Below are 27,059 nucleotides of genomic sequence, written 5' to 3' on the forward strand. Positions count from 1 at the left end.
TCTTTCAGCAAATACCTTTGTAGGTTCACAGCAGCTTCCTAATCACACTGTCAAAGATACAAGTCTTTTGCAGTAGATTCAGAATAATAAACAGCAGAAGGCTCATGTCATGCTGTAGACTGGGGGTCTCAAACTCAACTTACCTGGGGGCTGCTGGAGGTAGAGCCTGAGTGATCAAGTATTGGGAGTATACCTCACAATACCACAGGATAGCACACGATACATGGCTCACCATATTCATACAGTGATAGGGTGAATTAAAGAAATCATTTCATCGTTTATACTTTGCTGCATTCAGCTGGGGTAGGCTCCAGCTTACCCATGACAAGCGATATAGAAAATGGGTGGAAGTGATTCAGTGGAGGCTTATTTTATCCCATGAGTACCACTGGCTTGTCTCGGACCTCGCTGGCCACATTAGACTAATCCTCGAAGACAAGCCACAGGACGCAAAATGTGACTCAGCAAGCCGCAAATGGCCCGCGGGCTGTGAGTTTGAGACCCCTGTTGTAGATGATCCTTGACTCGTGCCTTTGTACAGCAGTAAGGGAAAAAAAATGAAAAACCAGTACAGTGTTCCCTCGTTTAAAATAGCCCACAATAAGTGAAATCCGCCAAGTAGCCAACTTCATTTGTTTGCAATGATTCTATATGTTCTATGGCTGTAAAAGCCCCACCATACACTCGATGCATGTTTCTCATTTTCCCACATTTCTCTCTTGTTTAAACACTCTCAAAAAAGTTCTAAGCTTCCTTTGGATGTTCATGATCAACCTACAGGTCGGACACAAGAACTTATGAAGTCACTCCCATGACCGTGTCTTTTCATCCTGGTGCCGTTCTGCTGTACTGGTGGTGGCAATCATCTGATACCTGAATTGTCTAGAACAGGGGTCTCAAACAAAAAATCACCTGGGGGCTGCTGGAGGTAGAGTCTGGGTGAGGCTGGGCCACATCAAGTATTGGGAGTACGGCTGGGAATCTCAGGGTACCTCACGATACGACACGCGATACATGGCTCACAATAACAATAATATCTTGATACAGTAATGGGGGGAATCAAATAAATAAATAAATCATTTCACAGTTTATATTTTGCTGCATTCAGCTGGGATAGGCTCCAGCTTACCCGTGACCCCAATGAAGACAAGCGGTTTAGAAAATGGGTGGATTTTTTTTACCACATTAAGTGACTCACTCACTCTTAGTTCAGTGTAAGCTTATGTGTACATCCTACGAGTAACACTGGCTTGTCGCACGCCATATTACAGTGACCTTGGAAGACAAGTCACGTGCTGCAAAATGTGACTCGGCGGGCTACAAATGGCCCACGGGCCATGAGTATGAGACCCCTGACTTAGACCTTGCGGGCCGCATTTACAGTCGTCTTTCCTGTCAAGCCGCGGGCTGCAAAATGTGACTTTGGGGCCGCAAATGGCCCGCGGGCCGCGAGTTTGAGACCACTGGTCTAGAAGATGGCCAGTGGGGCCACCCCATAGCTCCGCCACTGGCGAAAGGTGAACCGTGAAGAACACCGTATCGGCATTCTTTCATTTCTGTCTCCAATAACTTAATAACGAACTCCCTGAGTTTGTAACCAATATGTAAATACGTTTCAATAACACAACAGAAACACACAGATATTCGGGGTGGGGGACATAAAAAAGATTGATCTCATCACGCCAGTATCGATCGGAAACTCATACCACCCTGTTAACGATAATAGGAATATTTGGATGGATCCGCCCACTTCTAGTTGTGTGACATAAATGTATTAGCGTGCTTGTGTAACTTGAAATAGAGGTTTCACCTAAATGACTTGTGAATGTAAACAATGGGGCATTAAGAGTACAAAGTGTTCGACAGCCATTCGTGCTAATGTTCAAGCTAGCTGTGCTAACATGGAAGTTGTCGTTCTATCCTGGGGCGGCGAACAGGAAACAAGTTTTCTTGGCATAGAAACAATCATTCAGGCAAACCGACAAGTTCCTCGACAAGACGCTACACTTGCTTGAGGCGTAAACAAATAGCGTACCCCCACTCACAGGACACTACTCGGCTCGGCTCGGGGTGCTGCCGGGTTCCAGCGCCAGCACTGGGCTAACTTATGTTGACGTGTGGATGCCGGAGGAGGAGGAAGCGGCAGAGGAGGAGGCTGGGCCAGCCAGCGGAATGCTACGTGTCTTGCAAGCCCATTTAAAGCCGCCCTTTTCATTATCGGTGACCGGAGCCAAGAATTTGTTCGGTTAACAACACGACGACCGACCCCAGCACCACCATCCGAGCCCCCCGGGAGCAAAGCGGAGCCAGCCCGGTGTTCTGCAGCCCATCAGCGGCGTCGCCTTCGTCAGAAATGTCCGGAGTGAAGAAGCCTCGTACGGTAAGACAGTCATCAGAGCTGTCATCTAGTTCCCAGCAAAACTGAAAACGACTTTTTTTTAATAATAAGAAAAATAACTTTGTCAAAAATCACTTTTGTATTAGCAACCGATACGTGTTTGTTAGGTACACCTGCAGAACGACAATCACAGCTGATTGTCCTGTGGAACGTAACAGTATGTAACATCATGGTAGTTAGAACAATAGTTATTGTACGTGTACTTGGCAGTCTTGTGCACCGAGTCCTGCTTTTGGGTAATGTAACCAAAATATTAGACACCCCCTCAGTGAGGGTGCACAAGAGTTGTCCAGCATGTTGGGTCCCAGTGCCAGTCCCATCTGGCTGAGTGGACCTAAAGTCATGTCGCGTGGATTCCAAAGTACCGTATGGACCAGGTGTGCTGGACGGTGAATGAGCTACTTGTTAGAGCATGAATTCATGTCAATATGCCCTATTCATAAAAGAAAGAGGCCACTGTGAATGTGAACAGCCCCCCCAACACCACCACCACACATACTGCTCTACTAAGTTGGACAACACGGCCAAAGAAGCCTCAACTGTATCAATCCAATATCTGCCTGGTCAATACAGCAGTTATCAATATGTATCAAAGCGTATTATATTAATTCAAGATTCAAGAGAGTTTTATTGTCATGTGCATGGTAAAACAGCAGTTATACCATGCAATGAAAATCTTATTCTGTTCATTCTCCCAAGAAAAGAAAGAAAACACAAGAAAGAATAAGAACATAAGAAACATAAACATAAATACCAATAAATTAAACAACAAAACAGAAGAGACATTAATACAAATAAATAAATAAATAAATAAATAAAGTGCTTTGAGGGTGTGCTTGTGTTGCGTGCGGCATGTGTGAGTGCTTCGTTGAGAAGCCTGATGGCCTGTGGGTAAAAGCTGTTTGCCAGCCTTGTGGTCCTGGACTTCAAACTCCTGTAGCGTCTGCCTGACGGTAGGAGTGTGAATAATGAGTGTTGTGGATGTGTGCTGTCCTTGATGAGGTTGTGTGTTCTTCGTAGGACTCTAGATTGATAAATGTCTTGCAGTGGGGGGAGGGCTGCCCCAACAATGTTCTGTGAGGTCTTGATCACCCGCTGGAGTGCCTTCCTATCACGTGTTGTACAGTTACCGTACCAAACAGTGATGGAGGCGGTAAGGACACTTTCCATAGTGCATCTGTAGAAGCAACTCAGGATTGTGGTGGACATGCCAAATTTCCTCAGTCTTCTCAGGAAGTACAGTCTCCTTTGGGACTTCTTCAGAATTTGTTGGGTGTTGTGAGACCAGGTGAGGTCCTCGCTGATGTGTGTGCCAAGGAACTTGAAGGTTTTCACCCTCTCCACCTCAGTCTCATCAATAAACAGGGGTCTATGCGGCTCCTTTTCCCTTGTTCTTGGGTCAGTGATCATCTCTTTAGTCTTATCTGTATTGAGAAGGAGACTGTTATCACGACACCAAGATATGAGGTCCGCCACCTCTCTTCTGTATGATGTTTCAACACCACCAGTGATCAGTCCGATGACTGTAGTGTCATCCGCAAATTTAATGATGCTGGTGTTGTTCTGGGAGGCCACGCAATCGTAGGTGAAGAGCGTGTAGAGGAGCGGACTCAGCACACACCCCTGTGGGGTCCCAGTGCGATTGTGGACTCTGACTGACTGGGGTCTGCCTGTGAGAAAGTTAAACACCCAGTTACAGAGGGAGGGTGACAGGCCAAGTGTGAGGAGCTTATTTGTGAGTTTGTGGGGGCTGACTGTATTAAAAGCAGAGCTATAGTCTATAAATAGCATTCTGACACATGTGTCCTGGCCCTGTAGGTGAGAAAGGGCTGTGTGGATGGCAGTGTTGACTGCATCATCCGTGGACCGGTTCTGGCGATATGCAAACTGTAGAGGGTCCACAGTTGCCGCCGGGATGCTCTTTTTGATGTGGGTCATGACTATTCTTTCAAAGCACTTCATTCCAATAGGAGTGAGTGCTATAGGGCGATAGTCATTCAAGCAGGTCACGTTGCTCTTCTTGGGTACGGGCACTATGGTGGTGGACTTAAAGCAGGTCGGTACAGATGCTTGTGCAAGCGACAGGTTAAATATGTCAGCAAGCACATCAGCTAGCCCTGATGAGCAAACCCGAAGTGCACGTCCTGAGATGTTGTCTGGGCCTGCTGCTTTTCGTGGGTTTGTTTTGTTTAGAACCCTGCGCACATCAGCTGATGTCACCATGAGAGGTGAGTCCTGTGTGCTCCCCAAGTCGAGCCACCCTCTCTGCTCATCAGGAGTTTTGGTGTCAAAGCGGGCATAGAACTCATTCAGCTCATCTGGAAGTGTGGTTTCGCTGGACGTGGCTACGCTACTCTGCTGTCGATAGTCTGTGATGTGCTGGAGCCCCGCCCACATGCGCCGAGGGTCTGAGGTGGAATAGTAGCCCTCCAGCTTCTGTCTGTACTGTCTTTTGGCCTCTCGTATGGACCTCCTCAGGTCATATCTGGCTTTTTTGTAGTCCTCAGCGGTGCCCATGACAAATGCAGTCGAACGAGCACGTAGCTTAGCCCTTACATCACAGTTCATCCACTGTTTTTGGTTAGGGTATTTTCTGTAATACTTGGTGGTGGTAACAGTCTCTATGCATGTGCTAATGTAGCCAGTAACAGCAGAAGCATATTCATCCAAATCAACAGTACAATCTTCCCTCCCCGCTGCAGTTTTAAACACATCCCAGTTTGTGCAGCCAAAGCAGTCCTGAAGTACTTGATCAGTTTCTTCATTCCACACTTTAACTGCTGTACTTACAGGGGGAGCTTTTTTAAGAAGTTGTCTGTATGTTGGATAAAGGAATATGGAGATGTGGTCAGCCTTTCCAAAGTGGGGTCTTGGAACAGCCTTCAAAGCACCTTTCATGTTGCTGTAGACTTGGTCCAGGATGTTATTTTCCCTTGTGGGAAAGCTCACATGCTGGTAATATTTGGGGAGAACAGTCCTGAGGTTACAGTGGTTGAAATCGCCAGATATGATGAATACAGCGTCTGGGTGTTTGGTCTCGTGTTTATCAATGATGTCATGCAGGAGGCCTAGTGCGTTAGCGTTGTTAGCTCGTGGTGGGATGTAAACAGCAGTTAAATACACAGCGCTAAACTCACGAGGTAAATAAAAAGGTTTGCATTTCACCATCAGCAGCTCAATGTCCTGCGAGCAGTGCTTTTCCAGTGTGAGGAGTAATCTGCAGTAATTACGATAATAACCACAAATGCACATAGTAGACAAGTACAGTGTATCCCACCGGACATCGAAATTTGATTCTTCAAAAAACCTGATCATTTTCTTGGTGCTTTGGATTTAAATGTAGGCAGTGACGGAGCCAGAAATGTTTCACTTGGCGGGCCAAGGTGAGACCATTACTCACATAAGCTGATACCTAAATTGTCTAGTTGGCCAGTGGGGTCGCTGGGGAGCAATTAGTAGCTGAGCAGTGTGCCAAGGACAAGTTTTCAATGCATAGTTTGTGGATTCTGCTCCTCATCATGACGGCCAAACCCGTGCAGGGAATAATACGGAAGCGGATGCCCATCAGCACTCCTGTTTAAACTCTCGACTCCTTGGTTGACACGCCCACTCATGCTGCTGCAGAGACCTTCCAATATTAACAGATTTACGTGCTGAATCACGCTTCACAAACAAAGCCAAAGTCAACATAGTGAGAAAACCGACCAAAGTCATCATGGAAAACTTACCTACCGCTTGCAGTTCATGCAAGACGCGCTTTTATTGACAGCTCCTCCACACGCAAAGTTGTCTGCTGCAGTCAAATGCGTCCAAGCGGGAAAAAACTTGCCCCCCAGTCGTCGGGGTGGCCACTGGAGTGGCCGGAAAGTGACCAAGGGTGGCTCCCGTAGCTCCGCCACTGAATGTAGGATGTATTCATGGTAATGCCTTCCAGTATGCAAGTCACCCTTTCAAAGCTGGCTTTTTTTAGGGATGCGTGATAATTATCAGGACGATAATTATTGAATTTGAAAAGAGACCTCCGTGGCATCACACCGGCTGCTGAGAGCGTGTGCACGAATACAGTGCACCTTGCTGGGCCACAGCAGGTGGTTCCTCCCCCTCTATACTCTGGTTCTCCTGATGGTAGTGATGTCATCATATTTCATTAGGACTAATCATCCATCCATTTTCTATACCGCTTCATCGTCATTAAGGTCACGGGGGAGCCTATCCCAGCTGACTTCGGGCGAGAGGCGGGGTACACCCGGGACTGGTCGCCAGCCAATCGCAGGGCACATATGGACAAACAATCATTCACACTCACATTCATACCTATGGACAATTTAGAGTCACCAATTAACCCTTACCTGCATGTTTTTGGGAATGTGGGAAGCCGGAGTACCCGGAGAAAACCCACACGGGGAGAACATGCAAACTCCACACAGAAATGCCCAAGGGAGAATCGAACCCAGGTCTTCCCATCTCCAGGCTCTTCCTGTGTTGGCCAACATGCTAACCACTAGACCACCATGCGGCCCTTAGGACTAATCAACACATCCTAATCAGTTCCAGTCCATCGTACCTCCACATGTGCACTAACTACACTTACATCTACATTTTGAAAAAGTAGATATAAGCAAGTTAGTGGTTATTGGTACCATATTGGTCTTGAGAAGCAGAAAGGTATTGGCTTGTGCATCTGCAGCTCCAAGTGGAAGCGATGTTGGGCACACAAAAAGGAAGCCTGGACGAACCGCTAAAGATGAAATCATTTGGAAATGATCCTGACTAGCTGATTCATTGCTACCTTGCCGTGAGACATTTTTGAGCTAAAGGTGACATATTAGGACATTTTAGGGACGCCATACAGTCTGCTGAAGTGACGGAGAGCTGGAACACCTGGAGCAGCTACACACAGCACCACAGTCAGGGCTTCAGGACAGTAGCGGACATTTCTAGCATGCAGAAAGTCTGTGGAGATGCTGGGGAAAGACCACAGCACACTAGATACATTGTACAGTCAGTCTGCAGCACCATTCCTTCCACCTCCTCCCTCCCTCCTGCAAGTCAATGCAGCCCCTTTCATAAAGCATCCTGCTCCACACAGGCACTACTGTACATGCTGGTCTTTCTGATCCATGCCAGGCACAGTGGTCTCAAGCCAGGCATGACACGTTGGCGGGACAAGTTGAAATTTGAAATTTTATGCATGAGCAATGCAACCTTGCGACATGGCCCAATCCAAGGATCACTAATCAGACGTGTCGCATGATGAGTTGCAATGATGTCACCGGCGGTGATGACTTGTTTTTCCCAGAAGTCCTGGAAAAGTAAATGAGACTCATGAGAGTTCTTTAAAAGACGCAACATTGACTTTCAGCTTGTTTGGATTCATTTAGGGGCTATCCACACGGAAAGGTTTTCAGGCCAAAAGGGCAAAGTAGCGTATTTTCCCGACTATAAGTCGCACTGTTTTTCATGATTTGGCTGGTGCTGTGACTTGTACATCAGAGTACACCCGACTTCTGTATGTTTCTTTTCACACTGGCAGCCACAAGAGAGCGCTGTAGGCTTGTGTGCCAGTATCTGCTACTCCTGTACCATGGCATATGTACAATGTAAACATCATCTTAGAAAGACAAGTGAGAAAGTCAACTAGTTAAGTTAGGTTGTTTAGGCTATAGTTATATAGCTGTCAATATGTTATGTTGACATTCCACCTATTCATGTTACTATTTAGCCTGTTAACTTGCCTTTCAAGATGAAATGTCTTCTTGGTCTCTGATTTGATCAAATACATTTCCCCCCAAAAATGTGGCTTATAGTCCAAAGTGACTTATATGTTTTTCTCTTGTTTGTTGTGCATTTTTGGCTGGTGTGACTTATATAGTAGTCTGGAAAATACGGTATTTTATGGTTTCAGCCTTTCGTCCACACGGAAACGGCATTCTGGGTGCCCTGACACGCTATCTTTTCAAAGTGGCAAATGTGAAGACACCAGCTTGTTGTTTCTGTGTAGTCAAGCGAACAGAAACAATGACGTCACCGACCCGTCGCCGTCACGTGACAGACGTGAGCCATCAAATCAGTGTTGACATTCACAAGACTCTATAACAGTGGTTCTTAACCTCGTTGGAGGTACCGAACCCCATCAATTTCATATGCCCATTCACCGAACCCTTCTTTAGTGAAAAATAAAATATAATTTAAAAAAAAATTCAAGACATAGGTATATGTTTGTTTACTGCTGAACAAAATGACAGAGACAGGATGCTGACTCCCATCACGGTCCCTGATACATGTGAATCCATGCTGTACATGTTTGTCCCACCACTTTCTTTTTTTGCTCGACATAGTATGGATTCAAATATTAAGAAGGAAATCACACGACGTGCTACCACATCAGTCACACGTTGACTACTTGATGGTGCGTTTCATTTGTACTCGGAACTGGGAAGTCGGAATGAGAGTGACGTGATCTCCGAGCTAAAAGCGTTCCAGATGCCAAGTTGGAAAAACTTCACACTATAGCAATATTTTTTATAAATTGTTTATTGATTATTTACTGTTTACACATGAGACAGCCATAATTGATTGTTAACTCAGAGGTGGTGTGGATGCTCTGACTTCCAAGTTGAACATTCCGACTTCGGGGGGCGTTTCAGTCGGGTGTTCCCGCTAGAAACTCGGAAATTCCGACTTCCAAGTACAAATGGAACACACCATGAGTGCTCTAAATTCTTCACAGCACTGATTGGCCAAGGCAAGCAATGTAATGTGATTATCTGCAGCCAGTGATGGCTAAGCGGGGGCGTGTCATCACGAATTGACACGATGGGTCCGGTGTGTCTTAACCTCCGTGGCGGAGGCTCCGCCGAACCCCTGGGACCGACTCACCGAACCCGTAGGGTTTGATCGAACCCGGGGGGGCGGTCTAATAATAATGGAAGTGTTTTTTTAATGCTTAAACTCCTTAAATAATAATAATAATAATTTTTGGTCATCTAAAGTTGTTTAAGTGATTTTTTTTTCAAAAGCATTAAAAAGTCTAGGTGTATGACAATTTGGTAGCAGTTTTTGGTACATTTTTTGCCCCGAAGATGCCCTCATAGGGAGTACATGAAAATACCAATGCAATCAAATGAACCTTTGACACCTGCGATTATGTATTTCATGTATTTCATGAAGAGATGTCATTGTTTGTTTTCTAAGGAATAATACAAATCATTTCAAGGGTTAAATGTTTGCTAGTGTTGAGTACGTTTTTAGTACGTTGCCACAAAGGTGTGGGGAGGGTGTGAAATGTCTCACTAAAAAATTCATGCCAGGAAATGGCAAAATGACCACCAAATCAAACAAGTTGCTAAGTATTCTATGTCTTGGAGTTGTGTAGGAATAATATTATACTGTATTTATTAATCATTCATAGTCGATATATTTACAGTATATACAGTATACAGTATTGTGGTGAGACTGTCTATGTTGCAGTAAGGTAGGTCCCTTTGGGATTCTATGGTTATCATCATACATTCATCATCCCGAGTACCCCTCTGTGATGGCATAAAAAACACACACACACACAAAAGCCCAAGAAAAAGCTAAAAGTGCTTCTGAAAGGTCTAATTTAGTGATTATCCTTTTGGGTGCGGCATGGCTCAGGTGGTAGAGTGATTGCGGGTTCGATCCTCCATCCTCCCGTGATCGTGTCAAAGTGTCCTTGGGCGAGATACTGAACCCCCAGTTGCTCTGGATACTGCGTCATCAGTACGTAGATGTGCTGTCAAAGCGCTAAACAAGTAAAAGAGCATTTAGCATCATCTTATGAGCTGGGCAGCACTCATAGTTGAATGATTTGGTAAATGTTCTGAGGCTCTGCGTCTTTTACAGGAGCTTAATGTGTACTTTGGAACAGCATTGTCTTGTGTGAGACAACGATGCACGGACACATGTTCTTTAAACACGTATGCGTGTACAGAAGGTGGAGCAGGACGTGATGGTTTGCAGAGTAATCATGGGCGTGTGTCATTACGCTGAGTAATGTTTCTACTTTCTTCCATGGCAGGACCTGAACAGAGCTACCAATGTGGTCTACCAGGCCCACCATGTCAGTCGGAGCAAGCGAGGGCAGGTTGTGGGCACCCGGGGAGGATTCAGAGGGTGTACTATCTGGCTGACAGGTACTTTAAATCTACACGCAGGAAATTAATGTTAGTATTGGTGTCCTTCTTGAGTAGCTTTTTCCTCCTACAAGGTTTGTCTGGGGCGGGAAAAACCACCATCAGTTTTGCTCTGGAGGAGTTCCTGGTGTCACATGCCATCCCTTGCTACTCCCTGGACGGGGACAACATTCGTCACGGCCTGAACAAGAATTTGGGCTTTTCCGCCGAAGACCGTGAGGAGAACATCAGGCGCATAGCTGAGGTGGCCCGGCTGTTTGCGGACGCGGGGCTTGTTTGCATCACCAGTTTCATCTCCCCCTTCGCCAAGGTCAGAACACCCCCTCCCTCATTGGATACCCATCCTCCAATGAAGTTAATGCCACACCTCTTTTCCTCTGCTCTTGAATGACCATCATTACCTTCACAGCAGACATGGCATCTGTAAAGCTGGACGGTGTGGAGCATCTTGACACACAAGCTGCTTTTCATGTGAAAAGAATGGATGATTGTCAGATACATTTCAAGTATCAGTGTCCTACACAAACACAATCAAATAGACTTCATGTTGCAGGAGCACAGAGGCCCCTACCTTAGGAAACGTAGGTGTGCACACCAAAATGGACTTGCAGAGTAAACATTACCACCCTCCTTTCACACGCATGAGCTCGCCTTCTTCTTCCTCGGTGTTTGCGTCCTTTCTTCCCCTTTAGGAGTTAGTGTGGGTTAGCAAACTGGCTCATTTGCACGTTACTGCCAACTACTGCAACAAAACATATTCAATAACAATCAAATCAAATCAGCAAAATCACTGGTAAGATTGCCAACTTATAAATAAGGGACACCTTGCAGTACCAACCAACCTGCCAACCTGCCTGTTTTTTTAACTACCATTGTCATACAAGGGGAATGAAATGTTCAATAATATATATTAGGGAAAGGCTTCCTGAGACGTCATCTGTACTTCTGTGAAGAAGGTGTCGGACGTTTCGCTCCTCATCCGAAGAGCTTCGTCAGCGAACTAACAAGTGCTGGTAGCCTAGGCCTTAAATACAGTAAGAGTGGGCGGAATTGGTGTGCCAACACCCTCCTCCTATTTGTTCCTTACACTAAGACTGGGAGGAGTTGTGGTCTAATCCTCTGCTTCCATTAGCACCTCCGATCAAAGGGAAGTGTAGCTCCCTGTAGTAGGGTATGAACGACTCTGATACTGGCTCGTTAGCGTCTATTGTTCTGGCTCGGCCCTGGCTCCACCTCATTTGCATGACTAAGGGCTGTGGGTTTTGGTCTCAGTAACCTGCTGAACACAGAGTCCAAATTAAACCTCAAACCACCATTCCAATTCAAAGGTGCTCCAAAAAAGGCTTTATCAACATTGCAGGGACAATTCTAGTGGTCCTCAATCAGCAGTACATCTACACCTTAAAGCTACCAATCACTCTTTTGAGGACAGCGAGGTAAAGATTTTGGCCAAAGAAAACAGATGGTTTGAAAGAGGAGTAAAGGAAGCTATTTTTGTCAAACAACAGAACCCATCATTGAATTTCCACTTGACGGAACACTAACTGCATACCCTAACTTTTTGGGAGTAGCATGTATTGATACGTTATCAATGCCTTCTTTTGTGGATATTTGCATCATCATTTGTTGGGCAGGATCGTAACGAGGCCAGGAAAATACACGCAAGTGCGGGACTCCCCTTTTTTGAGATCTTCATCCACGCCCCCCTGGAGGTGTGTGAGAGCAGGGACGTGAAAGGACTCTACAAGAAGGCTCGCGCCGGGGAGATTAAAGGTGTGTGTGCTACTGCTTGGCAGGATGTGTACACCACATGCTTACCACCGCTCACGCTTGTCATGCAACACTCATTGGGGGCCAATTTCATGCTTACGTTTGTCATGCAACACTCATCGGGGGCCAATTTCATGCTTACGCTTGTCATGCAACACTCATCGGGGACCAATTTCATGGTTACGCTTGTCATGCAACACTCACTGGGGGCCAATTACATGCTTACGCTTGTCATGCAACACTCATTGGGGGCCAATTTCATGCTTACGCTTGTCATGCAACACTCATTGGGGGCCAACTATGTGCTTACGTTTGTCATGCAACACTCATTGGGGGCCAATTTCATGCTTACGCTTGTCATGCAACACTCATCGGGGGCCAATTACATGCTTACGTTTGTCATGCAACACTCATCGGGGGCCAATTTCATGCTTACGCTTGTCATGCAACACTCATCGGGGGCCAATTTCATGGTTACGCTTGTCATGCAACACTCATTGGGGGCCAATTACATGCTTACGCTTGTCATGCAACACTCATTGGGGGCCAATTTCATGCTTACGCTTGTCATGCAACACTCATTGGGGGCCAACTATGTGCTTACGTTTGTCATGCAACACTCATTGGGGGCCAATTTCATGCTTACGCTTGTCATGCAACACTCATTGGGGGCCAATTTCATGCTTACGCTAGTCATACAACACTCATTGGGGGCCAATTTCATGCTTACGCTTGTCATTCAAAACTCATCGGGGGCCAACTATATGGTTACGCTTGTCATGCAACACTCATTGGGGGCCAATTACATGCTTACGCTTGTCATGCAACACTCATTGGGGGCCTATTTCATGCTTACGCTTGTCATGCAACACTCATTGGGGGCCAACTATGTGCTTACGTTTGTCATGCAACACTCATTGGGGGCCAATTTCATGCTTACGCTTGTCATGCAACACTCATTGGGGGCCAATTTCATGCTTACGCTTGTCATACAACACTCATTGGGGGCCAATTTCATGCTTACGCTTGTCATTCAACACTCATCGGGGGCCAACTATGTGCTTACGTTTGTCATGCAACACTCATTGGGGGCCAATTTCATGCTTACGCTTGTCATGCAACACTCATTGGGGGCCAATTACATGTTTATGCTTGTCATGCAACACTCATTGGGGGCCAACTATGTGCTTACGTTTGTCATGCAACACTCATTGGGGGCCAATTTCATGCTTACGCTAGTCATACAACACTCATTGGGGGACAATTTCATGCTTACGCTTGTCATTCAACACTCATCGGGGGCCAACTATGTGCTTACGTATGTCATGCAACACTCATTGGGGGCCAATTTCATGCTTACGCTTGTCATGCAACACTCATTAGGGGCCAATTACATGTTTATGCTTGTCATGCAACACTCATTGGGGGCCAATTTCATGCTTACGCTAGTCATGCAGCACTCATTGGGGGCCAATTTCATGCTTACGCTTGTCATGCAACACTCATTGGGGGCCAATTACGTGCTCGGCAGGCTTCACGGGGATCGACTCAGAGTACGAGCGCCCCGAGGCACCAGAGTTGGTACTGAAAACAGGGAAGCTGTCGGTGACCGAGTGTGTCCAACAAGTGCTGGAGATGCTCCGTGAGCAGGTGAGGTGTGTGTGTGACAAGGGTGGATGAATCATACATGACCGTCAAGTACAAATACTAGGATGAAGCTCATGAGTGATCTATTAGAAACAGGAAGATGACAAATGTGTGTGTGCAAACATCCTGCATGCGGCCATGATGCATTGCTGTGCGTCATACTTGACAGGAAACACTTATTGCCACATGTTCCTCACCTCCTTGCAACTTTTCCACACAGAGAACCACCTATTGGTCATTTGTGGAATCAGCTTTTAACTTCTTGGAAGCTTCTATACTGACAATATTTCAACTATGTCAAAGGTGTATCGGACGTGTTTTAGCCTTGATGCTGGAATGGACAAAGTGGTTTTGGTAAACTTGGCGCGTGTGTGAGTGTGCGTGCGTAGCTTTAATGCTAATGGGCTGTGTTTGTCCAGACTGAGTGTGTGTCTCCAAGAAGTACTATTTATGTAGGTGATCCACTTTAGCCACAGAACGTGTACTTATGTACCAGGGTAATAGTGTAGATGCCATGCAACATAGTAACATGAAGGAGGGGGACAGGAGGATGTAAACGTTAGCAACACTAGCATAGCTATGGGAGCTACATGCTAACATGACACTCACATTTGAACAGCAACATCATGCTAGGTCAGCATCTTCATTGAAGGGAAACGAAGTCACCAAACTTCCAACTCCCACCTCTGGAACTGACTTTGGGCTTCACTTTAAACTAGGGGTGCCCATTACGTCCATCATGAGCTACCAGTCTATCGCCAAGGTAGTTTGGGTGAAACGTCACTTGGTAGACATGGGTCATCTCCCCTCCTGGTTGTCAAAGATGAACCGGTGAAGAGACGTGTCATCTTAGTGGTTGTGGTGATGGATAAACTAAGTGAGTGGTAAGATGTTTATATCTACGTAGAAGAAAACTTGTGTGGTGACTCGTCGTGTAGAAAACAAGTCAATAGTTTGATGGCTTTGCTTCCTGTCATCAACTCCACTATAGAAGTGTGTGTTTTCTACACTTGCGTTTGTTCAACTATGATTTCATGATGCTTGAATATGTCACCTGGACTTCTTTGACTAAATCATGTTCATGTCTTGTATATGTGTCATGTTTGATAGCAAATGCTAACCGGACGTAACACATGATGAACGCCTGCTAGCTATTTTCCCTGACATACTACTCAGGTATTATGTGTCATTATCTTTACTGCCGTATCAGTTATTAGTGAGTGATATCAACTATTTTGATGACCTGTAAATCATTAGTATTTAGTATAGTAGTTACATTTGATATACAGTCAAACTTGTCTAAAGCGGCCACTAGAGGGAGTCTGCAAAAGTGGCCGCTATAGATACTGTAGGTGGCCTCTATAGACAGGTTGGCGTCCAGTTTGAATGTTGACCAGTAGAGGAAAAAAAAGAAAAAAAAGGGAAAATAATAATAATAATAATGTTGACCAGCAGAGGGCACTGCGGACTGCAGATAAAAGTTGTACAGCACTACTAGGCTTGTTATTATCATGGTTCATGGTTTTAATTCATCCTGAACATGCATATGAGTCAAACAGTAGCACATCACATAGTACAATTCACAATTTTGCATGTCCAAAAAGGAGTAGGAAGAAGCAAAGCTTATTTAATCCTACCCCTCATCAGTTTCACATCAGTTGCAATACATTTATTCACCTCTTGTTCTTCCAAGTGTACTTTGTAGGTCTACATGACAATGTAGTGCAATCATAGCCAAGGTTTTTACTTACTAAAAGGAAGCTAGAGGCTTAATAATAACTGATAGAATATATCCACCACCCACAGAACAAAGCTGTGCTAGTAATGTCTTATGCTTGTTTTTAATATTTTACTTTTTATACGGCAGAGTGTCATTACAGCTTTAGTTCATCAGGAAGTGACGGGAAGTGACGGTGGGCGTCCCGAGCAGGAGAGCTAGGCTCAGTGCTAGCTGTGAGTTTGGAGAGAGTTGGGAAGTGTGTTTATGTTGGCGTGGATGTAAAGTCCTGCAGTGTTCTCCGCTGTTAATAAAGCCATTAAAGTGCATCGGCGACGTGAGTCTCTCCTTCCCCACAACAAGCGGCATTACAGTATTGACCAGTGCACACCAGGAAATAAACGCTGTCATTTCTTACAGGCATTGGCTGGACAGCTATGTAGTGGGGCTTGTTTAACCTTTGCCTTGTGGGCAAGCAGGAAGGAGAGAGATGCTGAGAGATGTGTGTGTGTTCTGAGCTGCTGTCTGGTGGTCGCGTTCAATAAATAAAGTTGGCAGAAGCAACAGGAGAAGTTTCCTTCTTTGCTTCGGAGCTGAATAACACTGACAAGTTAACAGACTAGCAGCGAACGGAAAAGAAGACGGCTTTGTCTGTGTCGAATACAGAAGATGAGGACTTTGATGGATTTGTGGATGAGGATTGATAAAAAATAACGTGAGTACATTCTAAAATACTTCAATTAAGTACAACCGAACTCAGTTTTGCTCCCGCTGCCGCATGCATGCTAGCATATGTTTTTTTTTTAATTGTAGCGTCGCTGGGAGCACGTCCTGTTCCCAGCCTAATTTGCGGTAATGTTTTGGTGCAAATGCTCCTAAAGTTAAATGTTTGACCAGGAAATAGCAAGCTCAAAAGAAGACGGCTTTTTTATGTGGAACAACTGACAGTTTGTGTGGATCTTGTGAATGATTGTGACTGACACACGACACACTACACACGACGGCTTCATTGATTGAAAAACGGAACTTTTTCGTGCATGAAGCTTCTACTTGAGTTGGTAATTTGGCCGCTATATGCGGTCAGATATTGACCAAGGGAGACAAAATGGGTGGCCGCTGGCTGCGTTAGACAGGTGACAGCTATACACAGGGTCTATAACATGTAAATTTGCTGGGGGGGATTTTTCAGTGGCTGCTATAGGCAGGTGGCCGCTAAGACAGGTTTGACTGTACTTGATATGTTTTATAGGAAGAGATAGATCACGTCCACTTGTAACTTGCATGCTGAAAAAGCACGTGCACCCCTGATGTACATGTACAACATACACAAACACTCCTATCCATACATACTGTATAGTCAGGATATATTTTCTATGTTTCTAGCAGGACTTTGCTCTTTGGGACTTGCTCATTTTAACAGTAGCTCACAGTCTGAAAGAGTGTGAGCACCCCTCTTTTAAGATGTGTAGCAAAGCCTGTGGTGGCCGTGCGCTCATCTAGGTAGGGGCAGGTCAGAAATCCACCAGGAAGGAGGTTTTTCCTTCACGATGTCATGAAAACAGGGAAGTTGCCAAGTGAGCGTGTGAGCACCTCTTCTCTCACAAGGCAAGTCAACAGGTGAGGGAGATGTATGTGCATTTTATTTGTATTCGTATTTATGTATTGAAAATGGGACAGTGCATATTCATGAAGGCTTCCATGTACTGTAAATATGCCACAATTAGCCCAAAGGCTACTTTCCGTCTATTTGACATCCCTGGCAGGTCAAAGAAGGAGACAAGGAGAAAACACCAAAGCGTCACGTAGGAGTGACAGTCATTGGGCCTCATTCACGAACATCTTCTTAAAAGTCTTCTTAAGAAGTGTACTTAAGAAGGCGCGGGTTGGAAACTGCGCCACATTCACGACACGTTCTTAAGTAGGGATAATCGTTCGCACCGGTGTTCTTAGGTTGATGAATGCCAACTGCGATGCCCGCGCATGTGAGGCCTAATTTGCATAGGTCACCGCCTATTATTTCCTATATAAGGTCAAAAATGTGGCAGCTGGAGGCGGAGATGGCAACGCGCAAGGGCAAGACTGAGAAGCAGCTGGACAACAAACGAAAGAAAAAGTTCAATTCTACTGAAATAGAGGTGCTTTTACAAGGAGTGAGCGAACACAAGACCACCTTATTTTCACATGTATCCACCGGTCATCAGGCCATCCAAAAAGAGTCGGCATGGAGCACCATTGCAGGAAACATAAATGCCGTTTCCACGGAGAAACGCGCCACCGCAGAGGTTAAAAAGAAGTGTTTTGACTTAAAATAGACTAAAAAAAAAAGATTGGACTGCACCGGAGGGATCTGGAGGAAACGGGAGGCGGGCCATCAATCAGAAACCAAACCATTTCAGAATCTCTAGAAAATATTTACACAATCATGATGGCTTTCAGCAAATAAATCTAATGGTCCCTTTACATTCTCTCTCTGCGCAGCGCACGTCCAGGCAGCCTTTTTTTTTGATGAATTGGGATTTGCATATATATTTATCCATGGAGTATATTTTAGTTGTTTTGATGATAAATCATTGTTGGGATATTTTATTTGCACTACATTTTTTGGGATCAGGTTGCAAAATCCATCATGAGGGCGATTGCGCATTGAAAGTGCAAGCTTTGCTTGTGCGTAAGAGTCCTCCTGAGCGTTCGTAGAATTTGTTCTTAGATCTAAGAACTGTGAGTTAAGAACATGTTTCGTGAATGCCAAAAATCTTTGTAAGAAGGCTTTAAGAACAAATTTGTGCGTAAGAACGTCTATTTTAAGTCAAAACACTTCTTTTTAACCTCTGCGGTGGCGCGTTTCTCCGTGGAAACGGCATTTATGTTTCCTGCAATGGTGCTCCATGCCGACTCTTTTTGGATGGCCTGATGACCGGTGGATACACGTGAAAATAAGGTGGTCTTGTGTTCGCTCACTCCTTGTAAAAGCACCTCTATTTCAGTAGAATTGAACTTTTTCTTTCGTTTGTTGTCCAGCTGCTTCTCAGTCTTGCCCTTGCGCGTTGCCATCTCCGCCTCCAGCTGCCACATTTTTGACCTTATATAGGAAATAATAGGCGGTGACCTATGCAAATTAGGCCTCACATGCGCGGGCATCGCAGTTGGCATTCATCAACCTAAGAACACCGGTGCGAACGATTATCCCTACTTAAGAACGTGTCGTGAATGTGGCGCAGTTTCCAACCCGCGCCTTCTTAAGTACACTTTTTAAGAAGACTTTTAAGAAGATGTTCGTGAATGAGGCCTAATGTCTTTGTGCAGGACAAGACAATGATTTTCCATCAAACACTTTTAAAGCCTTTTTAAAAATAACTCTTAGAACCTCATGAAAAAGGCACTTTCATGGTAATGATGTGACAACATGCTCCTGTTATTGTGATGGGGACACATTTTGAGGACTGCTTTTAGAGGTCTCAGTTTTGAGAACAGGCAGCCTGAGGAGACGAGAGGCTGTGACATGACAAAGATGAGTATCGTACCTTCCCGTCCATGCGTGCAGAACATCGTGCCCAGTGAGATCATGGAGGAGGTGAATGAGCTCTTTGTTCCGGAGAACAGGCTGAATCTGGCAGTGGCGGATGCAAGCACGCTGCCCACCATCAGCATCACCAAGGTGACCTCCAGTCTCCATAGCGGATGGACGCAGGCTTTAGACGAGCCCACACTTCATAGTAGATTCTCTTCTGTGGCAGCTGGACTTGCAGTGGGTGCAGGTTTTGGCCGAGGGCTGGGCGAGTCCTCTGAAGGGCTTCATGAGAGAGCGAGAGTTCCTCCAGGTCTTGCACTTTGGCAACCTCTTGGATGGTAAGATCATCCCACACGCTCGCGACCCCTCGAGTCGTGACCTCTAACCACTGCATGCGCCTCAGGTGGCGCCATCAACATGTCCGTTCCCATCGTCCTGCCCATCGGCATGGAGACCAAGCGAGAACTGGATGGCTGTGCGGCGCTAACTCTGGAGTACCAGGGCACCCGTGTGGCAATCCTGCGGAACCCTGAGTTCTTTGAGCACCGCAGGGAAGAACGCTGTGCCAGACAGTGGGGAACCACCTGCCCACAACACCCGTACATCAAGGTGAGGCCTCTCTTCATCACCTGCCAATCAGATGCAGGCAGAGGAGAAAGGTACTTTGGTCCTCACCTTCATCATGACAATCACACGGTCTGTGCGCTAATAAACTAAGGACCTGATAGGACGGCTTCCTAAAGAAAACGACATCTGCTGGCTTGTGTTTAGCAGCATAGATTTCATCGAAGCTTTGTAAGGTAGACTTTTAAAGAGTGTCGATGTCGCACATGCACAGAGAGAGCAGATGACAGCATATTCCATGTTTGTCATCTTTCTATCTCCTTTGTTCGTGGAGCGCTCACATTTCAGATCAAGTAATCCGAAACGCACCATACTTCACTTGCAAGCAGACCGAGACCTGTCTCTCAAGTGATCTTCGTTTGCTCCCTCGGTGCACATGAGGGTTCTGATGATGGAACCGTACTAGCGGGGGTCCTTTAAGCAACACAAAGATGGCGTGTGAATGCAGCATTCAACCATAGTGACGTGTGGACCTCATGCAGATGGTCATGGAGGGCGGGGACTGGTTGGTGGGCGGTGACCTGGAGGCCCTAGAGCCCATCCGATGGAACGACGGACTGGACCAGTACCGCCTTACACCGCGGGAGCTCAAGCAGAAGTTCAAAGACATGAAAGCAGGTGAGAAACGCAAGTTCTGTCTGCTTGTGACATTTGATGTACGATTCAGTGGAGTACAGCAAACTACATGGAGTGTTTGCCACTTCCTGTCACACCTCAATGCTTCATATCATCCATCAAATGTAAACACAGTCAAACATGTCTTAGCGGCCACCTGTATAGAACGGCCACCTGCCTATAGCGGCCACTGAAAAATCCCCCGCAGCAAATTTACATGTTGTAGACCCTGTGTATATCGGTCACCTGTGTATATTCATGTTTCCCTTCAATGAACCGCAGCTCCTCCAATGCCGGCAGCACTTGTGCAGCCTCAAATCCCTCTTGGTACTCACTTGTATTGCCAGATATTTATGGCTGTGTGTTGCACTGTTTTCAGTCAGTAAGCAGTAAATGTATACCAGCTGTACACTGCCTACTGTAGAGTAGAGTACAGCCTGAAGAGAATGTTTACTGCAATATTTCAGTGGGATACTGTGTAAGGTTAGTACTTTGTTGGCATGATGAGTACATATACAGTATATCCAGTCAAGGTAATATGTAGTCTACCTTTTTAGATGCAGTATTTGCCTTCCAGCTGCGTAACCCGGTGCACAATGGCCACGCGTTGCTGATGCAGGACACCAAGCGGCGTCTGCTGGAGCGAGGCTACAAGAACCCCGTCCTCCTGCTGCACCCGCTCGGCGGCTGGACCAAAGACGACGACGTACCTCTGGAATGGCGCATGAAGCAGCATGCGGCCGTGCTGGACGAGGGCGTCCTGGACCCGGCCAGCACGGTTGTGGCCATTTTCCCCTCGCCGATGATGTACGCCGGACCCACGGAGGTAAGCTAACCGCCGCCAGTTCAAGCATGTCGCCATTCTACGTGATGGACGGTCCCGCTGACGCTCCATCAGGTGCAGTGGCACTGCAGGGCCCGGATGATCGCTGGAGCCAACTTCTATATTGTGGGCCGGGACCCCGCGGGCATGCCGCATCCTCAGACCAAGAAGGACCTTTATGAGCCTACGCACGGGGGCAAGGTCCTCACCATGGCGCCAGGCCTCACCTCTGTGGAGATCATCCCCTTCAGGGTGGCCGCCTACAAGAAGTCCAAGAAGGCCATGGACTTCTACCAGCCGGAGTGGTGAGCAGACATTTAAGGCGGTCATGTACTGACCCAAAAAGAAGCTATGCTTTCAACCTCCAAAGACAAGCGCTTCAAGATTTATACATGCAAACACCCCAGCTTTTCCTCCTATCACTCACACACACCAATCATGGAGTGCTTGTCTTGAATTCATTCCCAATTGTACCTAATTATTTGGCCAGCATGAAAGCTCTACACTTGCGTTTTGCTTTTTCTTTGGCTTGTGGAAACATTTTCAAAGCATGCGTGTCAAAGCGTGGCCGTCTGGTCGGCATGACGCCCCGCAAGACATTAGCACGCCTCATGGTTTGCTTTCTTTGGAAGATGAAGCCATCATTCATGATGCCATGCAGACTCTTATCTTACCTTACCTTTGCCTTCAGGCTGTTTCTTACATGTTTGATGGAATTTACAGCATCCTAGACTAATACCAGGGCTTCTTTTTACCAGCTTCGTTTTACACTTGGAAGTCTCAATAAATGCTAGCGTGGAAGTGATTATTGACTATAGCTTATGTAGTGATAGCTTATCTTTTCATTCTTTTCCCTGCCTACAAGCACACACTTGGCACGTATAGCGTTTATATCCTGGATGTATCGCGGATGCACGGGTTAAGATACCATTCAAAAACCATATTTATTTAAAAAACACAGCAATTCCACACCATTGGACAGAGTGTGCAAAGGTTAAGAAGCTGTGGTGTTGTTGACTAGACGGACTGTGAAGCGGTTGCTAGTGTTGCGATACCGGGGGGCATGTCTGTACAATCCATTCCTCTAAGGATTTATGGCTGATTCTTATCCATCCAGGACGCTGATACCCATGCAGCCTGATCTATACCTATTGTATATATGGAGTTTATCCATACAGTGCAATAATAACAACAATGCAACCCAAGGGGCCTGCACATAGACACATAGACCCCGCTAAAAGCAGCACACGTCAAATCCTGAAACATCATGAATACGTACAAATAAATCATAGAAATGATGAAAAGATCAATTCTCGGGAATAAGATGTCCGGAATAAGTGGGTTTTGAGTGTGGATTTGAAAAGAGGAAGGGAGTCTACGTTGCAGATGTTTGGTGGGAGGGAATTCCATAGTTTGGGAGCAGAGTGGCTGAAAGCTCTGCAACCCATGGTGGTGGGGCGACAGGTGGGACGGTGAGGTGCACGGAGGAGGAAGAGGAGGATCTGAGGGAGTGAGAGGAGCTTGTGGATGGCCTTGAATGTATTCAGTTCTAGACGTGATGGGCCTGATGTGATGACGATGGGGGCGGCTGAATTGTGGACCAGTTGAAGCTTGTGGAGAGATTTGTGAGGAAGGCCCAGGAGGAGAGAGTTGCAGTAATGGGGGCAGAGGGAGGTGCGTAGATGCAAGTATGTTGTTGGCGTGTATATGCAGCATGTATACTCGACGTAGTTTGCCTGTGTTGTGTTTTGGTGCAGATGATATCCTGCATCCACCATCTCCTCTCATCTCTCATCACAAAGCTAACTTCCCCCTGCGTCTTTCTCTTCCTCTTTAGTCATGCTGACTTTGAGTTCATCTCCGGAACCAAGATGAGGAACTTGGCTCGCAGTGGAGAGAACCCGCCAGAAGGTTTCATGGCCCCCAAGGCCTGGAAGGTGCTGGTGGAGTACTACACCTCCCTGCAAAAGGACAAGTAAACAATAAGGTGCTGGGATGGTGCATTCCTTTCTAAAATACCCCCCCACACACTTTCTTCCACTTCAAGCACACGTCACACATCAAGCCTCAACCAAAATGATTCCATCTAGCATATTTTTGTATTTGTATACGTCCCCAGGAAGAATAATGAATGCCAAGGATACATGAACACCATCTCGCCATGTCCGCCCCATCCACATTTGTTGGCTTCCCATCCGATACGTTTTTTTCTATAGTGTTGCAATCCGTGTTTTTGATTTTTTGAAATAATAATCTTTTGTTCCAAACATGAATGACGTATGGTTATGAACATATTGCAGCTCTTCAAAACATTCCAAATAATGCAAACCAACTATTGGCCTTTTTATTCCACAGCATGACCAACAATATTGGTTGTGAGTCAGCTCCCTAATCCAATAAAAGGTCCAATAAAAGATCACACTGGAGCAAAAGGGTTTGTAGGGTAGGACTAATCATGTGACATGGTTATACATCCATTTGTACTATGATTTACAATATAGGACTTTTATTTTAACTAACTCTCCAACGCAATAGTCATTTATTGACGGTCCCTAATACAAACAACCTGCAGTTAGAGCGGCAGTGGCGGAGCCATAAATGTTTGATTGGGGTGGCCAGGTGAGACCATTACTGTCCACTGCGGAGCTACGCCACTGTATAGCAGCACTTACCTTGTGAGCTCCCCGCACCATGACACAGCAGTTCGGGCACAGTGGGGGCGAACTACCGCTGTAGCTATGGAGCCCGATATCCGATGTCCAACGTAAAACTAGCTTCACCACAGTACACGCAGACATGTCTGCATGGTGGTGTGTCCTTTTCTTCTTCTTGCGGGGGGCGGGGGTCGAGTGGCAACCGGCTTTGAGGCGCATTATTGGGGTCCACAGTTACCAACGCGATACGGCAACCAGATTGGCCCGATCTTGTGGCAGAAGCCGATATTATCCGATCTTCAAAATACAGCAGATCGGCAGCCTGTCCCGATCCTGAAGATGGGATGGGGGCGTCACCAATGCCATCACTGCCTAAACCACCTAATGTCTTGAATGCAGCGTACATACTGTACATCAGCCGTGTACAAACTCCAACCCCCCCCCAGCGTATTTGGAACGCTCCAAGATTGAACATGGCCTCTGATGAGAATAACTCCATGAGATGTTTAAATCCACCCATGGACCAGCCTGGTTCCTTAGAAGGGTTCAGTGCCGTACTGCAGCTATTGATGGAAGAAGCGCAGTGATTTACTTTCTTCTTGGAAAAGACAAGGTATCAGCTCTTCAATGAAACTCTTAGGATCTATTTGTCTTATGGTTCTGATATTTGGAGCAGGCGTTGAAATGAAGAACCAAGACTGTAAACACCCCAGCAGGCAAACTGCAAACGTTGCTCTTCATCCCACACCCGCTCAATCAGTACAGGTCCTGTATTGCCAACACTCATGCTTTTTACTTCACCTTTTTCAAGATCTTTGACTCATCTTGTTGCTTCTGATTCTGATACTCATCAGAATCAAACAAAGTACGAAGATCTCATTGACCAGCAAACTTATTTGTAATGACGTAAGGATACAAACTGGAAATACAGCAAGATAAGAAAAATAAACATTCATTCATTTTCTATCCTCACTAGGGTGGCAGGGGTATGCTGGAGCCTATCCCAGCTGACTTTGGACGAGAGACATGTCAAAACAAATATCAAATATATGTATTAAATAAAAATCAAATGATTCCCTTTATCTTGATATCATTGTTTTAGCAAAGTCAAGTTAGTGGTCAGTGCAGAAACTACTAACCTTTGACTTTGATTTATTCCCTGAGGAAACAAACACACAGATATTTGTACAAATAAACACAGAAGAATATCAACAGCATCACGCTAGTAACGATCCAGTACTGATACTACCCTTGATATCAACACTGTGTAATTGCTGTGATCCGCCTGCCGCAGATACCTTCTATGCAGCATCCAAGTGCCTTCCTGTCAGTACAGGACTGGTCTGTGGGGTCTCCAACAAACGGGCATTCAATGGGAGGAGGAGGAAGATGTGAATGTAAAATGCACACATGAATAAAATGATTCGTGTTTTTATGCAGCATTTCTTGTCATGGCTCTGAATATTTGTTTGGCTGCAGTGCAAGGTCCATGCTGGAATCACCAACTGGAGGTCATAGGTCGAGCTGTGGCGCCGTGGCGGCAAATTTAAAGCACGATGGCGCCCTCTGCTGGACAACACCGGTGCAGCTATACCCACGATGCTCACACGTGCAGGGTTTACTTTAGGCTTACTTTCTGTACACCGGGGGTGCTCACACTTTTTCACCCTGCCAGCTACTGTTAAAATGAGCAAGTCTCAAAGAGCAAAGTCCTGCTAGAAACATAGAAAATATATCCTGACTATACAGTATGTATGAATAGGAGTGTTTGTGTATGTTGTACATGTACATCGGGGGTGCACGTGCTTTTTCAGCATGCAAGTTACAAGTGGACGTGATCTATCTCTTCCTATAAAACATATCAAGTATATCAAATGTAACTACTATACTAAATACTAATGATGTACAGGTCATCAAAGTAGTTGATATCACTCACTAATAACTGATACGGCAGTAAAGATAATGACACATAATACCTGAGTAGTATGTCAGGGAAAATAGCTAGCAGGCGTTCATCATGTGTTACGTCCGGTTAGCATTTGCTATCAAACATGACACATATACAAGACATGAACATGATTTAGTCAAAGAAGTCCAGGTGACATATTCAAGCATCATGAAATCATAGTTGAACAAACGCAAGTGTAGAAAACACACATTTCTATAGCGGAGTTGATGACGGGAAGCAAAGCCATCAAACTATTGACATGTTTTCTACACGACGAGTCAACACACAAGTTTTCTTCTAGATATAAACATCTTACCACTCACTTAGTTTATCCCATCACCACAACCACTAAGATGACACGTCTCTTCAGCGCTTCATCTTTGACAACCAGGAGGGGAGATGACCCATGTCATGGGACATCTACCAAGTGACGTTTATACGATCCACCCAAAGTACCTTGGCGATCGGCTGCTACAACTTACTTGATCCAAAAACACCCTAAGCAGTGGATGTCTGATGCATTTCCCTCTCGGCAGCTCAGGCGTCATACAAGCAGGGTGCTGTGGTCATGTCTTCAAGATGGATGAAGAATAAATTAGGATGGACTGCTGATGAATGTGACAATTCAACCTGTCATCAAGCGGCTTACCTTGCACTTCAGCTGGGGAAGAGCATTCTTCACAAAGAGAAGCGTCTTCTCCTGCAAGAAGCAGATTTTTAATTAGTCTTACATGGGATCAGATCATTTCATCTGTGATGTTTCAGGTAACCCAATTTAAATCTGCTGAGCTGCACTAGCGGGTCTTAATAAAATCTCTCACACGTCCGACACGTCGTGTCGCCTGCAAGGCGGCCTTCGGCTAAGAGTCCTAGCTGAATATAAGCCGCATTTCCACGTTTAACATGAATGTTGGTAGCAAAGACGCTTGTGATGCCTTCATTGTTCCACATTGCATCCTCCAGCTCAGCACTTCTCATCCTGTAGCTGCAGTTCTTCAACAAATCATTCCCGCACTTTGATTATTGCTTAGAAATGGAGCAGTGGTTCAAAAATTCATGAATCCCAACCACTCTGCAGCCGTCTAGCAAGTTGTTCTTTACAGTTTCTGTATTTATTGAAACTGCTAAATAATCATCAAATGTTACCCTAGTATCATCATAAATAAATATATACATACTAGTACTACTAAAGCATT

General features: G+C 45.6%; 1 protein-coding gene across 2 annotated transcripts; it reads left to right on the top strand.

Moving 5' to 3' along the window:
* Window positions 1-1,647: 1,647 nt before the first annotated feature.
* Window positions 1,648-25,370, top strand: LOC129194166 (bifunctional 3'-phosphoadenosine 5'-phosphosulfate synthase 2-like). 2 transcript variants are annotated; one of them, XM_054799181.1, is made up of 13 exons: window positions 1,648-2,380; window positions 10,443-10,557; window positions 10,632-10,867; window positions 12,192-12,330; window positions 13,859-13,977; window positions 19,233-19,346; window positions 19,426-19,537; window positions 19,603-19,808; window positions 20,306-20,441; window positions 20,996-21,264; window positions 21,337-21,566; window positions 23,099-23,248; window positions 25,210-25,370. In XM_054799181.1, the coding sequence occupies exons 1-12, from the start codon at window positions 2,354-2,356 to the stop codon at window positions 23,238-23,240; spliced, it is 1,845 nt and encodes a 614-aa protein (XP_054655156.1). In that variant the 5' UTR covers window positions 1,648-2,353; the 3' UTR covers window positions 23,241-23,248; window positions 25,210-25,370. The 2 variants fall into 2 exon arrangements, with proteins under 2 accessions (XP_054655156.1, XP_054655154.1); XM_054799179.1 differs by having other exon boundaries at window positions 1,650-2,380; window positions 23,099-25,353.
* Window positions 25,371-27,059: the final 1,689 nt, after the last annotated feature.

This window comes from Dunckerocampus dactyliophorus, chromosome 14 (genome assembly GCF_027744805.1).
Source record: "Dunckerocampus dactyliophorus isolate RoL2022-P2 chromosome 14, RoL_Ddac_1.1, whole genome shotgun sequence".
In the NCBI taxonomy this organism is placed as follows: domain Eukaryota; kingdom Metazoa; phylum Chordata; class Actinopteri; order Syngnathiformes; family Syngnathidae; genus Dunckerocampus; species Dunckerocampus dactyliophorus.